Source organism: Phascolarctos cinereus, unplaced genomic scaffold (genome assembly GCF_003287225.1).
Source record: "Phascolarctos cinereus isolate Bilbo 61053 unplaced genomic scaffold, phaCin_HiC Scaffold_726;HRSCAF=1367, whole genome shotgun sequence".
Classification (NCBI taxonomy): Eukaryota; Metazoa; Chordata; class Mammalia; order Diprotodontia; family Phascolarctidae; genus Phascolarctos; species Phascolarctos cinereus.
In genome coordinates this window covers 218,615,162-218,629,083 of record NW_027556098.1, presented here as the reverse complement: position 1 = coordinate 218,629,083, position 13,922 = coordinate 218,615,162, and the positions used below count along the sequence as shown (strand labels likewise).

At 38.6% G+C, this 13,922-nt stretch overlaps 1 protein-coding gene across 1 annotated transcript in view; it reads left to right on the top strand.

Moving 5' to 3' along the window:
- The window catches only part of MYO3B (myosin IIIB), a 632,072-nt gene that overhangs the window by 383,802 nt on the left and 234,348 nt on the right, over positions 1 to 13,922 (top strand). The window contains exon 27 of the mRNA XM_078146159.1: positions 331 to 411. Within this exon, the coding sequence (XP_078002285.1) occupies positions 331 to 411 (81 nt within the window). The remainder of the gene's footprint in view (positions 1 to 330; positions 412 to 13,922) is intronic.

Genomic DNA, 13,922 nt, shown 5'->3' with positions numbered 1-13,922 from the left:
AGTTGCATGGAAGAGGAAGCTTCAGGGAGGAATCTGAAAATGGAAGATTACAGAGGTTAGCACAGCCTCTCCATGAAGATGGCATATAATATTATAAAACATTCCCATATTTTTTTAACCACAAGGTAGAATTCTAGGAACAAGGAACTCATTAGAACTGATGACAATGTAAAAGGGAAGAGCATCAATAAAAAAGGAGAGAGAGAAGAAAATGTAAGAGGAAAAGAGAATGGAGCGAGGTAAAAGATTAAAAAAAAACCCAGCCAATCTCAACAGTATAGCACTTTCTTAAATTAATGTCATTCCCAGCACATGGTTTTGTATTTTTAGCCTGGAGAGGATATGATGCTCGCAGGAAGTTTAAGAAAATAAGCAACAGAAGAAGTGAGGCTGCTGTTCATATTCAAGCAGGTAATTAAAACATCATTTGCATGGTTCCACTTCCTATACTGAAATTCAAGGCAGAATTCAATATTGGTGCTTTGGCCAGAGGGTCACAGGATTTAGAGATGGGAAGAGTCCACAGAGACCATTTAATGTACAGCACCCTTCTCTGCCCCATGTCATAGATTCTCTCCCTTAGCAGCTCCTTCCCTCTGTCACAAAGGCAGAAAAAATGGGGGGGGGGGAGAAGGGATTTCTTAACAAGATGAATCCCTGAAAGCCCAGCTCTCATAGTTGAAACTCTGGCTCATTTCACTACTGTATACTAACTCCTCTGGGCTCTCAGAGGGTTAAGTATGACATGCCTTTGGTGGCACAGCTTGGCTGGGGCTGCCTGGGAAGAGCCAACCCTGGCTGCTGGGCTCATCCATCCCATCCCTGGCTGTTGTCATTTTGATCTTCTACAAAACATCGGTGCCTAATGCTGCTGTTAAGGCTGTTCCTGCCAGATTGGTCTCTTTCCCTAAGTCTCTAAGCACTTCTCTTCATCTAAAGCTGACTATGTGTAATTGAGGGTCTTGAAGAAATAGGCCCTAGAGTACTACTGGAGTCTCCTAGAGAGCAGGAAATTAGAGACTGAATGGAACATAAGTGACCAGTACAGTGAAGTCAGCAGCGGCAGTAAGGGATATTATTTTAGCTATTATCAGCCTGAAGCAAAATTGAAAAGCAACAAAAAATATCTTATGGTATCTCTGCCTAGAATCCAGGCAAGATAAAGTTCAAGATCCCAAGAAAGCTCTGTCTCTGGCCCAGGAAGTCTCCCACCATAGAACCATTGCTTCAGTGAGACCCTTCTATGTTCTATTTGACTTCTTGACATCTTCATTCACAATGAAAATATTTGGAGTCGGGAATAATTTAAAAGTAAATTTGTAATTTTTAAACAGACCCTCTTCCTCTGCTCTTCTTCTTCTCCCCACCTCCTACCCCCAAAGAACTCTGGGCCTTACAACTTCAAAGGGTTAGGAAGAGGAATGTAATTCTACTTACAGAATAAGAAAGGAAGGTTGGAGTTTATATAGCCTCAATCTCCCAACACACATATACACAGACTGTCTCCTTGTTAGAAAGAGATACTGCACTGATTTCTGGTTGGCCAAGAGCCCAACATGTGTTTTAAAATATAAACTTAAAGCTCAGATGTTGGAAATCCACTACAAAGCTCACTTGTCAGTATATAGAAATCATAAGCCAAATTCTACTAAATTCTGAAAACTAGATTGCATGTTTTAACTTTGCAGGTTTATTCAGTTATGCCCGTGTACAAAGGTGCATAGCAAGTAATTAACTGTGATAATCACATATGACTCTGTATAGTAGACTCATAGGAATACACATTTTGTAAGAATAAAATAAGAAAGCCTGAATGTCTTTATTGCTCCAATCCTCTTCTGTCAAGGGGCATCCTTAATGGTAAACCTGAATGAATATATGCTGTATGTGCTGTGGGTTAGCCATGCTTGTGGGAGGAAGAAACTTGGAACTTGGGCAGAGCCCTCCTGTCATCACCAGTAGAACTCATGTATAATATCTGAACAAGCTAAGATGATGGGTTGAACACAGTAAGATGAAATTTAGTGGGAATAAATGCAAAGTATATTATTTAAGCTTAAAAAATCAACTGCACAAATGCAAGATGTTTTGGGTAGGCAGCAATTCATCTGAAAAAAAGATTTTAGTGAACTGCAAGCTTATAAGTCAATAGTCAAGGCTTCACCTTCCTGATGTCATCAGTCCTCTTTGAGAATGAAGGACAACAATAAATTGGTTACCTGCTTGGCCAGAAGACTATATTAAAACAGAAATGCAGAGGGAAATGGGATTTTAGCTGTCTTCTGAAACACCAAGATTGTTAGCTCTTCCTTGGACTTATTACATGTATGACCTTAGGCAAAACACTTAATTTCTCTGGGCTTCAGTCTCCTCATATATGTAATGGGGATAAATTATATTTGCCAAATTTACCACAAGGTATTAGGTTATACATGTTAGTTAAAATGTATTTAAGTACTTTGTAGCCATAAAGAATAACCTATTTGAAGATGAGTAGCTGTTGACAATAGCAAGGTTCAGATGCATTTAAGGAGAGTGATATCTAACGTTCTAAGGAGCAGTCAATCTGGTAACTTTCTCCTCTTCATAGGGTTGTAAGATCATAGCACTGAAGCTAGAAGGCACCTCAAAGCCCATCCAATTGAACCACCTTCATTTTACAGACAAGGAAGTCAAGTGACTTATCCAAGGTCATACTGGTCAAAAGAATCAGAAACAAGATTTTAAGCCAGGGGCTTTCTGCTGTACCATGCTATGCCCCCATTTTTAGATTATGTAATACTTTAGTATTTCTCTTAAAGGCCTAATTGAGTTTTTGTTTTGTTAGCTTTGCAAAATGTCACTTTCTAACTGTGAGCCCCTGATCATTATTGCACTGTTACATTTCAAGGGTAGCTCAGGTCTCCAGACAAAGTTGGTCCCTTGCTTTTAAAAGTCTCTGGCAAGAGGCTAAGGGGTGTTATTATAGCACAAAGATTATGTTTTCTGAGTTCTTTCTTTAATTTATTATTTTTTAAAACAAACCACTGCATTTGAAATTTAGATGCTCTGGGATTCATTTCTTGTATTTCCAATTCTGCCCCTTCCCCCAAATATTTCTTTTTCAATGGTGTCACTAAGATATGTTGTATGTTTTTTAAGGAGCAGTTCTTGAAATTTAGGAAGCATTTGGCTTACATGTTTCTACAGAACAGCGCATATTGAAATTTGTTTTCCTTTCATCTCCTTCCCAATAAAAGCAGCAGTAAGGCTTATCCCTTTAGCTTTCTCAGAACTTCCTTTCAGAATTCCCGACCTATTACAGCACATTCACATACCAGGAACAAGATGCCTTTTCATGCTGTCAACCTTTTTCATCTGAAATGTAAATTAATTCTTGCTAGTGTGCCTTGACAGAGATCAAAGTAGGGGTATTAACCTTATTGGGCCTTCTCCTCATCAGAATCAGTTCCAAGGACTGGGAGGTTGGTGCTAAGAAGTCTATGTTCCCTGTTATCTGTGGCCCTCCTCCAGGCAGGCCTCTGTCTACAAGTCCACATTTCAAAGGCTCTGATTCCTTTTGTAAATGACCTTATCATTACTTTAAACTGTGTGGAAAAAAAAAATTATTTGCTTGAATAATTCTTGAGGGATTATCCTGCTCATTTTAATTGTGGGCCACTTCATTCAGATTCCTGGATATCATTTAAGTGGTTCTGACAGCAAGGGATCCTACAGTGATAGGAAGCGGGAAACACAACTCCTGATTGGGAACCCCTGACTTGCTAAGATTGTTCATTTCTTGCCTGTCAGTCTTTGAGGTAGGCCACATTTGCATTTTAAAAATAAACAGATGCCTTTCAAATACATGAGCTGGTGGTCTGGAGATCTCTGTGGGCCCAAACAGTTCACCATCCATTGATCAAATGTTGGAAGAAAAAACAAACTGAAAAAAATACCCAATATACATGAGGATACATTTCCTATGTGTATAATGTTACGCCAACAATGAAAGGCTTTTATGAGAGAAAGGAAGGGTGGGGGAGGGGGGATTTGTAAAAGTGTAACATTTTATGAGTTTCAAACTTAAAAAAAAAAGAAGTTTGAATATCACTTTGACCAGAAGCCTCTTGTTTTGCTGTGTACTTATTTCTTAGTACCATGCCACCTTTTTATGGGCCTACCCCTGGAAAAGGAACAAACCAACCCATCTAAACACTAAATAATTTAAAAAACATCCCTGAGCAAGAGAAATCAAAATGTATGTGTGACGTTTTTAGCATTAAAATGTTAGGCGTTGGAGATAAAAGCTGCTAGTTATCCATGGTTCCATTACTGATGGAGCTTTTATTAAAAACCAACAAATTGCAGGACACTGATGATAGATTAGCTATTAAACTGAAAATGCCTATTTTGCTCACTGAATAATAATAAAGCAAGCAGACCAAGAGAGACAAAGAGAGCCTGTTCTTCTGGGCACTTAAAAAATTTTTTTTACACATGCATTGGCATTAAAACTATCCCTATAATTCAATATCTTTTTGAAAAATTAGAGCAGCCAAACTAGGGGGCCTCCCTGATGGGAGGGGAAAGGCTATCTCATAGATAATATCATTAGCCCCCAGGGTTGTGAAGGGAATTTCAAATAACCTTACCCTAGGTTTGTTTCTTCAAGCCCTCCCCATTCTCATCCCAGCCCACTTCTTCCCCCATCATCTCTCTCTCTCTCTCTCTCTCTCTCTCTCTCTCTCTCTCTCTCTCTCTCTCTCTCTCACACACACACACACACACACACACACACACACACACACACACACACACACACACACACACCCTTGGGAAAGTGGAACAGGAAGAGGCAATTGGTTTACAGCACATTCTTATCTAATTGCTTTAGTACTGTGGAAATGTGTTGTTTTCCCTTTCCCCCCTGTCGTCTGATCTTTCCTTTCCCTCTCCCCAACTAAAAACCAGATGTTATCAGAATATAACCCAGGGCATTTTCAATGATGGTTGATTCCCCTTCTGGCCAGCTGGAGTTGAGGGTGCTCTAGGAGACCAAACTAGGTAGGCTCTGCATCAGCCAGAGAGAAGTCTATTTTCTTTTTAACATGGGAGCAAGTGTATGCTATCCAGCCAAATCAGTGGCCCCTTAAACCACCAGTTTAATCTATTGTATATTGTATATATTTGCTACTCACATTTCAGCCAAACTAACCTGTTTGTTTTCCCTTGCACAGCCATGCCCTACCCCATGCCTAGAATGCGATCCATCTTCAACTCCACTCCCCCACAACCCCAAGATTCCATCCAAGCTCAGCTCTAGGGCTACCTCCTAAAGGAAGTCTAGACTGCTCTCCCCAGTTACTAGTGCTCTTCCCCAGAAATTACTTCATATAGATTTTTATTTTTATTTAAATTTAAAAATTTTAATATTTAATCTTTTAATTTTGTATTTAATTTTTATTTTGTATTTAATTTTCTGTGTATGTGTTGTTTCTTTCCCCTCCCCTATAACCCCTGTTCTTAATCTCCACCAAGAAAATATAAATTCCTTGAAGGGCATGGACTATTTCGTTTATTTAACCTTTCATTTATTTAGTCCTTGTTCTCTTCCCTTGCCCACTCTCTCTCTCTCTCTCTCTCTCTCTCTCTCTCTCTCTCTCTCTCTCTCTCTCTCTCTCTCTCTCTCTCTCTCTCTTTCTCTCCGTGTATGAGGCAATTGGGGTTAAGTGACTTGCCCAGAGTCACACAGCTAATGAGTATTATGTGTCTGAGGTTGGATTTGAACTCAGTTCCTCCTGATTCCAGGACCAGTGCTGTATCCATTGTGCCACCTAGCTGCCTTGTCTTTCTCTCTTTTTAAAATTTTCTTCTTTCTTTCTCTTTTTTATCTTATTCTTGCAGAAATTTTTTTTTTGCATACTTCCTCTCCTGTGTTTAACATAGTGCCTGGAACACAGTAGGTGCTTAATAAATGAGCGAATAATTATGAATTTCAGCCATTTGGAAGAGGTTGTTATAGGTGATCAGGGCTGCTCTAAATGCTGCTTCTGGAGGTAGAAAGTCCCAACCCACATTCACAAATGCCCTATGCTACATTTTAGCCCAAATTCCTCATGGACATTTTTTTTTCATCCTAGAAGAATCTGGTTTAGTCAGTCTTGATTCACTTGATTGTAAGAGCACAGACTTTTTAATGTTTGATGGAGCTTTGGCCTTTAAACTACTTTCTGTGAAAGACCTCCAAGCCTTTTCTGCCCTTAAAAGAGATTCCCTTTTTCTCATTACTTCTAAGTCCACTGTAAACAGGTAGTAGCGTTTGGGACTAGATTTCCAGAAATAGCACTAGGACTTTAGGGCCAACAACAACCATAAGATAGATATGTTTAAATTGGTTCCTCAATTTCTCCATTGGTAAAATGGAGGTAATAAAACCTGACCCACCTCAGGGGGACAATGTGTGGAGAGAGGAGGTGATATGTCTGAAAGTATTTTGGAAGAAGCTACTGTAGAAATCCAAACCCGATATTAATAATAAAAAGCACTTGCCCACATGAAACACACCACAAGCCTCATGCTTCTTGTAGGCTAAGAACTGCTTTGCACATTTCCTACCCAGAAAATAACTGTGTTCCAAAGTACACATGACCACAAGGTTGACAGGACCCGGATTGTCAGTAAGCATTGCTGATTGGAAGAAGTGAGCAAAGAGGGCTGGCCTTAACTAATTCACAGTGTGACTAGGGGCTGGCCCTATAAGCAAACGGCCAAGGACCAATGAAAAGAAAAAGGCCTTGGTTCTCTTACCTCTCCCCCTGTCTTTCTCTCTTTAAAAATTTTCTCCTCTCTTTCTCTTTTTTATCTTTATTTTTTTTTTGAGAAAAATAACAGTACTCATGGGAAAATAGATTTAGAAATGGAAGGTACCTCAGGGGCTGTTGAGTTTCAACCTCCTTATTTTACAGATGAGAAAATTGAGGCTTGCCCAGGGTCACATAGCTAGATCATATAGATCTTCTGGACTTCAAAGCCAGTAAATACTTTATTCATTACATGGGAAGAGGCTTAATTTTCCCTAAGAGAGATAGCATGGCACATTGGAAAGGAGACTGGATGTGAAATATGAAGACCAGTTTTTGAGACCCTCTTTTGCCATTTGCTAGCTATATAAATCTGGACAAGTCACATAGTCTTTCGTGGGTCTCAATTTCCTCATGTGTAAAATAGGGATAATAGTATGAACACAACCTGGCTCTTAGGGTTGTTTGGATGAAAGTGCTTTGTATACTACAAAGAACCATCTTTATGTAGGTTATGTAGAAACTCTATACAGGGCTTGGCTCACATTAATCCTAAAATTGCATATTCCTAAACTTGCTAGCAAATGACTTAGGTACAAATAGGACCATTAAAATATATTTGGTGAAAAAAACCATATTTGATGATGAGAATGAAAATGATATAACCTCAAAGAAACCTATTCCTTCTTAAAATGTAATTTAAAAAATTAAGACTGGGCAAAGTATAAATACAAAGTGTAGATGAAAGCAAGCTGAGCTTAAGGTTCTAGTATAAGATGGCCAATCTGGCCTGATAAAGGTCAATGAAACTTGGTTTGATGGGACCTATAACCACGATATAGTTCTGAAAGGGTATACCTATTCAAAGGAGACAGTTTATAAGGTATAAAAAGAAAGGGGGAGGGGAGAGAAGGGATAGTAAATACTGTATACTGAGAAAACATACACATGAGGAAATTGAATAACTAGAGTAGAAATGTGGTAGTTTGCATTTGGGTAAAAGTCAATAGAGGTGTTCATCAATTTGGGAATAGTTGAGCAAACTGTGGCATAAAATGTGATAGAATACTATTGTGCTTCTGAGATTTGGATTCAGAGAAACCTGAGGTCTTGTAAGAACTGATGCAGAAAAAATGACTAGAACCAGAAGAACCATTTGCATGAGGACCATAATAATGTAAAGGAAAACACCTTTGAAAGACTTCAAAACCCTGATCAATGTATTGAATACTCATGACTTCTAAGGAATGATGAATTATATCTTCCTCCTAATTAGTGAAGAGATGATAGACTAGAGATGAAAAACAAAACATATTCTCAGACATGGCCAATGTACTGATTCATTTTGTTTGGATATATATAATATGTATGCTTACATATATGTATAGACACATATATACACACATGTATATAAGTATAAAAGGTGTGTGCATATATGTATATACATGTATACACACATGTACAGTTGTTGTTGAGTTGTTCCAGTTGTACCTGACTCTTTGTGGTCCCATTTGGGATTTTCTTGGCAAAGATACTGGAGTGGTTTGCCATTTCCTTCTCCAGCTCATTTTACAGATGAGGAAACTGAGGCAAACAGGGTTAAGTGATTTGCCCAGGGTCACACAACTAATAAGTGTCTGGGACTGTATTTGAACTCAGGAAGATGAGTTTTATGACTCCAGACCCAGCACTCTATCCACTCTGCCACCTAACTCTGTGTGTGTGTGAGTGTATGTGTGTGTGTGTGTGTGTGTGTGCATGTGTAGAGATAATACACATATCTATATCTATCTATCTATTGTGAGAGACAAACAGACAGATTACAAAGATGACCCGTTTTTAGGGTTTAGTTAGTAAATAGAGATATAAAAAAGAGAGAAAAGGATGTCAATAAAACATTAAAAATATAAGGAAGAAAACAAAAAAGTCCTAGAACACAAAAAAAGGACAATTTTGTCACTACCGTTTAAAATTTAGTAGATGCTTAAAAAAATCAAACTTTATGTAACAGCAGTTAATGGTTTCATGTAAAATCTTTTTTCTTTGTACCTCAGAGATATTGTGGGTTTGATTCCAGACCACCGTAATAAAGCAAATATAGCCATAATGTAAGTCACACAAATTTTAGGTTTCCCAAAAACATATAAAAGTCATGTTTACACTATGCTGTAGTCTATTAAGTGTGCATACTTTAAAAGATATTTTATTGCTAAAAAAGGTTAACCGTCATCTGAGCCTTCAGCAAGTCTTAATCTTTTTTTCCTTGTGGAAGGTCTTGCCTCAGTGTTGATGGCTGCTGACTGATCAGGGTGGTGGTTACTAAAGTTGGACAATTTCTTAAAATAAGACAACTATGAAGTTTGCCACATCAATTGACTTCCTTTCACTTGGACACTTAGAGGCCATTTAGGGTTATTAATTGGCCTAATTTCAATATCATCTCAGGAAACAAGAAAACTGGAGGAAAGGGAGAGATTGGGAATAGATGGTTTGTGGAGCAGTCAGAATATACATTCATCAATTAAGTTCACCTTCTTATATGGGCACAATTTGTGGTGTCCCAAAGCAATTACAACAGTAACATCAAATATCACTGATCACAGATCACCATGATAGATATAATAATAATGCAAAAAGTTTGAAATTTGTAAGAATTATCAGAATGTGGCACAGAGAAACAATGTAAGCATATGCTGTTGGAAAAATGGCACTAATAAACTTGACTGATGCAGGTGCCACAAACCTTCAATTTGTAAAAAACACAATATCTGCAAAGTGCAATAAATGAAGTGCAGTATAACAAGGTATGCCCATATGAAATGCCCATGTTTGTTGATGTTTACATTTATAATAAAAATTATTTTAAAAAAATAATAAGGAGAAAATAGAGAGAAAACAAAAGCAATATTCTCATCAGTATATACTAGACTTCTAGACTAAAAGAAGGAATAGATGAGGAAACTTCACAAGTCTGGCAAGGAGGCATAACATAGTGTCTTCACTACAGGGAATTTTAATTATTTGGACATCTGCTAGCGCTCTCTCTCTCTCTCTCTCTCTCTCTCTCTCTCTCTCTCTCTCTCTCTCTCTCTCTCTCTCTCTCTCTTTCCTGGCAAGATGACATCTGGAGTATCATATGTAGATCTAGGCACCATGCTCCAAGATACTGACAAATTAGATTGCATCTACAACAAGGTGAACAAGAGATAATGGGAGAACTAGAGACCATGACATGTGAGCATAAATTTTTTAAAATAGGGGTTCTTAGCTTGGAGAAGAGAAGACTAGCACTTGATAAATGTCTTCAAATATTTGAAGGGCTGTCATGTGACTTGGTCCCAAAGGGCAAAACAAGGCAATAGATATAATTGTGGAGGGGTAGATTTTGGATAGGTGTAAGGAAAAAATTTCCAAATATTTAGGACTGCCTACAGATGGAAGGAAGGTCTTGGAAAATCATGGGTTTTCCTTAATTAGAGACATTCAGAAAAGGGCAGGATGACCAATTGTCTGATATATCATACACTGGATTTCTGTACAGGTACTAGTTGGACTAGGCCTCTAAAGATCCTTATAACTTGGTGATTCTTTGAAATCTCAGTGCAATAAATACAATTACAGAAAAATCTGTTACAAAAAGATTTCCAGATGCCAATTGATCTGATAGAAGAAAAATAACAACCAAACAATTCAGGGGATTTCTTGGAGGGTTTTGTGCTTTTGTTTGTTTTTTAAAGACTGGTTCTCCCAATCTTGTCCAGGCTAGAAGGGCAACTCACTACTCAGTCCCATTCTGAGAAGTAGAGAACCTTAACCTACTCCATTTCCAACCTGGGCCAGTTCACCCCTCCTTAGGCAACCAGTTCAGACACCTGATTTGCTTAGCCTTACTACAAGCTAGTGGTGTAGTAGATAGAGCACTGGGGTTGGAATCAGGAAGACTCATCTTCTTGAGTTCAAATCTGGCCTAAGACACTTACTAGCTGTGTGAGCCTGGGTGAGTCACTTAACCCTGTTTACCTCAATTCCCTCGTCTGTCGAATAACCTGAAGAAGGAAATAGTAAGACTGCTCTAGTATCTTTTCCAAGAAAACCCTAAGTGGGGTCACAAAGAGTCAGATGTAACTAAAATGACTCAACACCTTGGAACATCTGACCACAAGAGATCCATAAGCCTAAGTTTTCCCAGCAGCAAGTAGCAGGGATTATAGGCATCTGCCAGTGGTGTTTTGTTTTGTTTTGTTTTGTTTGTAAAGAGATGTCATGTGTATCGTAGTGGATTTAGGCCATTCATATAGAAAAAATTTTTCTATGACTTGGGATGTTCTGCTGTTTCTTTTTCCCTTCACTTGTGTGACATACTCTAAAGTTGGCTCACTCCAAGTTCATGCAACTTCTCCTACAGCAAAGTCACAATCTCCAAAAATCCAAGAGTTAGCTATCTTGACCTGCTGTCTGCTCATGGGAAGAACCTCTCTCTTCAGATTAATCCAACGAGTTAAATATTCCAGATAAACATTGTGTTTAACACTTTGTGAGTAATAAGTGAAGGAGTAACATCTGAGTGACATCCACTTGGCTGTGAGTTCAAATCCCAACAGCAGAAGCCATTGCAGGATCAGGATTTGATCTTTTGGGCTGTGAAGTTTGAGTCATAAACTGCTTTGTCTGGGGGAGGGAATGACAGCTGGTACCCATTCTATTCCACAAAGTTGTGACTTGAAAAGCACAAGCAACAGGAGCCTGCTCATTTCATAATCTTTGAGCCAAGTGCTTAGTGTCAAAACGAGCACTAGTCAGTGATTCAAATTGGTGTGATGAAGTTACTCTCTTCGTAGTCAAATATCTCCCCATTTGATTCTTTTCCAAGCTTGTTTGGAAGCAGGAGCTTCCTATTAAAAGAGAACACTTCCAGTTTAAGAAGAAGGTGTCATTGTTATGAATTGGAGAGGGCAGTAAATAACATCTTTTCATGGGAAAGCAGGCTCTTAACCAAAATAAAGCAAGATTCTAATGGTACAATTGTTCCCTCACTAACCAATTCTCATAAAGCTACATTTACTTCTTTTAGTCAATCAGTTGTCTAAAAGACAGCCTGGTATAGGGAGCCAGTCTGGGAGTTTGGAATTCTGGGTTCAAATCCTCCCTCTGACCCATATTGAGTACCTGTCATTTAATCTCTCAGGTGCTCTAGGCAACTATACATTGCAGTGGGAGGGAATGATCTTCATTGGCCCAGAGAGTTTCCTCATCTCAGGTTCCCTGTTGTGATGAAATTATCAGTAATATTCTCCCCCTTCCCGCAAAGTCAAATCAGTTAAGAACATTTACTGAATTTTCATATTGTATTTAGAGTAGGTCAACAAGCATTTGTTTTTCCATTGCCAGACATTGTGTTAAGTGCTAAGGATTCAAAGACAGGCAAAAACAGTCCCTGTCCTCGAAGAGCTTGCATTCTAATGAGGGAGATAACATGCAGACAATATATACATACAAGTTATATACAGGATAAATGGGAGGTAATCTTAGAGGGAAAGCAATAACAGTGGTGGGGACTGGAAAAAGCCTCCTGCAGAAGGTGGGGTTTGATCTGGGCCATGAAGGAATCAAGGAAAGGGAGAACAGTCCAAGCATGGACAACAGCCATTACCAAGGCAATTTTACTCCCTTGTACACAGAGTCCTTCCTAACGGAGTTAGGACATAATATAAAGAACAGCAAATAAGCTGGTGTAGCTGGATTGAAAAGTAGTAAAATGTTAGAAGATTGAAAAAGTATGAAGGAGCCAACTTGTGAAGGGCATTAAATGCCAAACAGAAAATTTTATATTTGATAAGGAGCCACTGGAATTTATTGAGCAGAAGTTTATTGACTTGGTCAGAGCTGTGCTTTACGAAAATCACTTTGACAGCTGAGTGGAGCTCTTGGATGGAAAGATTCTTGAGGCAGGAAGACCAGTGAGAAAGATGAACACAATAGTTTAGTCAAGGAGCAATGAGCACAGTATGTACTGTTTTTTTTGTTAAATACTTTAAGGTCACACGCAAAATAGAAAGCACAGATTCTCCCTGAGGGGACCCACATAAAACTGACTTAAGAGAGATTTAAAACAAGGACAAATATGAAGAGCAGAACAACCCTGATGGTGATGAGAGTTAGGAGAGAATGGAATGATCAGAGCCACTAAGATGCTTCAAAGGAAGGGAAATTCCTGGAGAATGAAGAAACTAAGGGATCAAGCTGTTCTAGTGCTGATTGTAAATGAAGTTCTAGGTCTAATGAAGTTCTAAGTTCACCTCTCCCTCCAGCTATGCCATGAAGCGAAGGATACCAGCTTTGAAGAAAGTCCAAGCCGAAGTAGTCCTGCAACCTGGCCCTAGCCTATCTCTCCATTTAATTTTTCAGAGGCTTTTACATCTGTTTTCTTATCTGATCTGCCCAAGTACTCTTCCCCCAAAAAGATTAGGAACCTACAGCTTCAGACATGAGGCCAGAGTCATTAAAATACGAATACATGATCTTAAGATGACATTCCTCCTCCTCCTCTCCTCTATGATCCAGCCGAACTAGTCTTCTCCCTGCTCCTCACACATGACCTGCCTGGAATGTTCTTCCTTCTCATCTCCACTTCACTGAATACCTCTCTTCCTTGAAGATATAGCTCAGGCACCATCTTCTGTATGAAAGCTTTCCTGATCCCCACAACTGCTAATGCCCATCGTTCCAAATTTGTATTCAATTATTTTGTATATATAGTTATTAACTATATGTTGTCAATATTTACATATATGTACTTGGTTTTAGATTTGTATCCTCAGTGTTTAGCACAGTGCTCTGTACATGGTAGATGCTCGCTAAATATTTTTTTCATTGTTTGATTCAAGTACAGAAAGGCTGTGATTTTGGCACCAGGGATCAAACTAAAAATGTCTAAAAAAAATTCAGGAAAGCCTAATTTGGGATTTAAAGGGATTGACTTGAATTAATGGCCAAGAAGATAACTTCGGAGATTGACATTTAGATAAAGGAAAAGGGGACATGTTTCAGAATCCTTTAAAAAAAATTACAATATTTCTAAGCTGTATTCCAAAGGTACTTGCTCACCGTACTGACCAATAGTTGGGATCTTTCTGTTCTGAT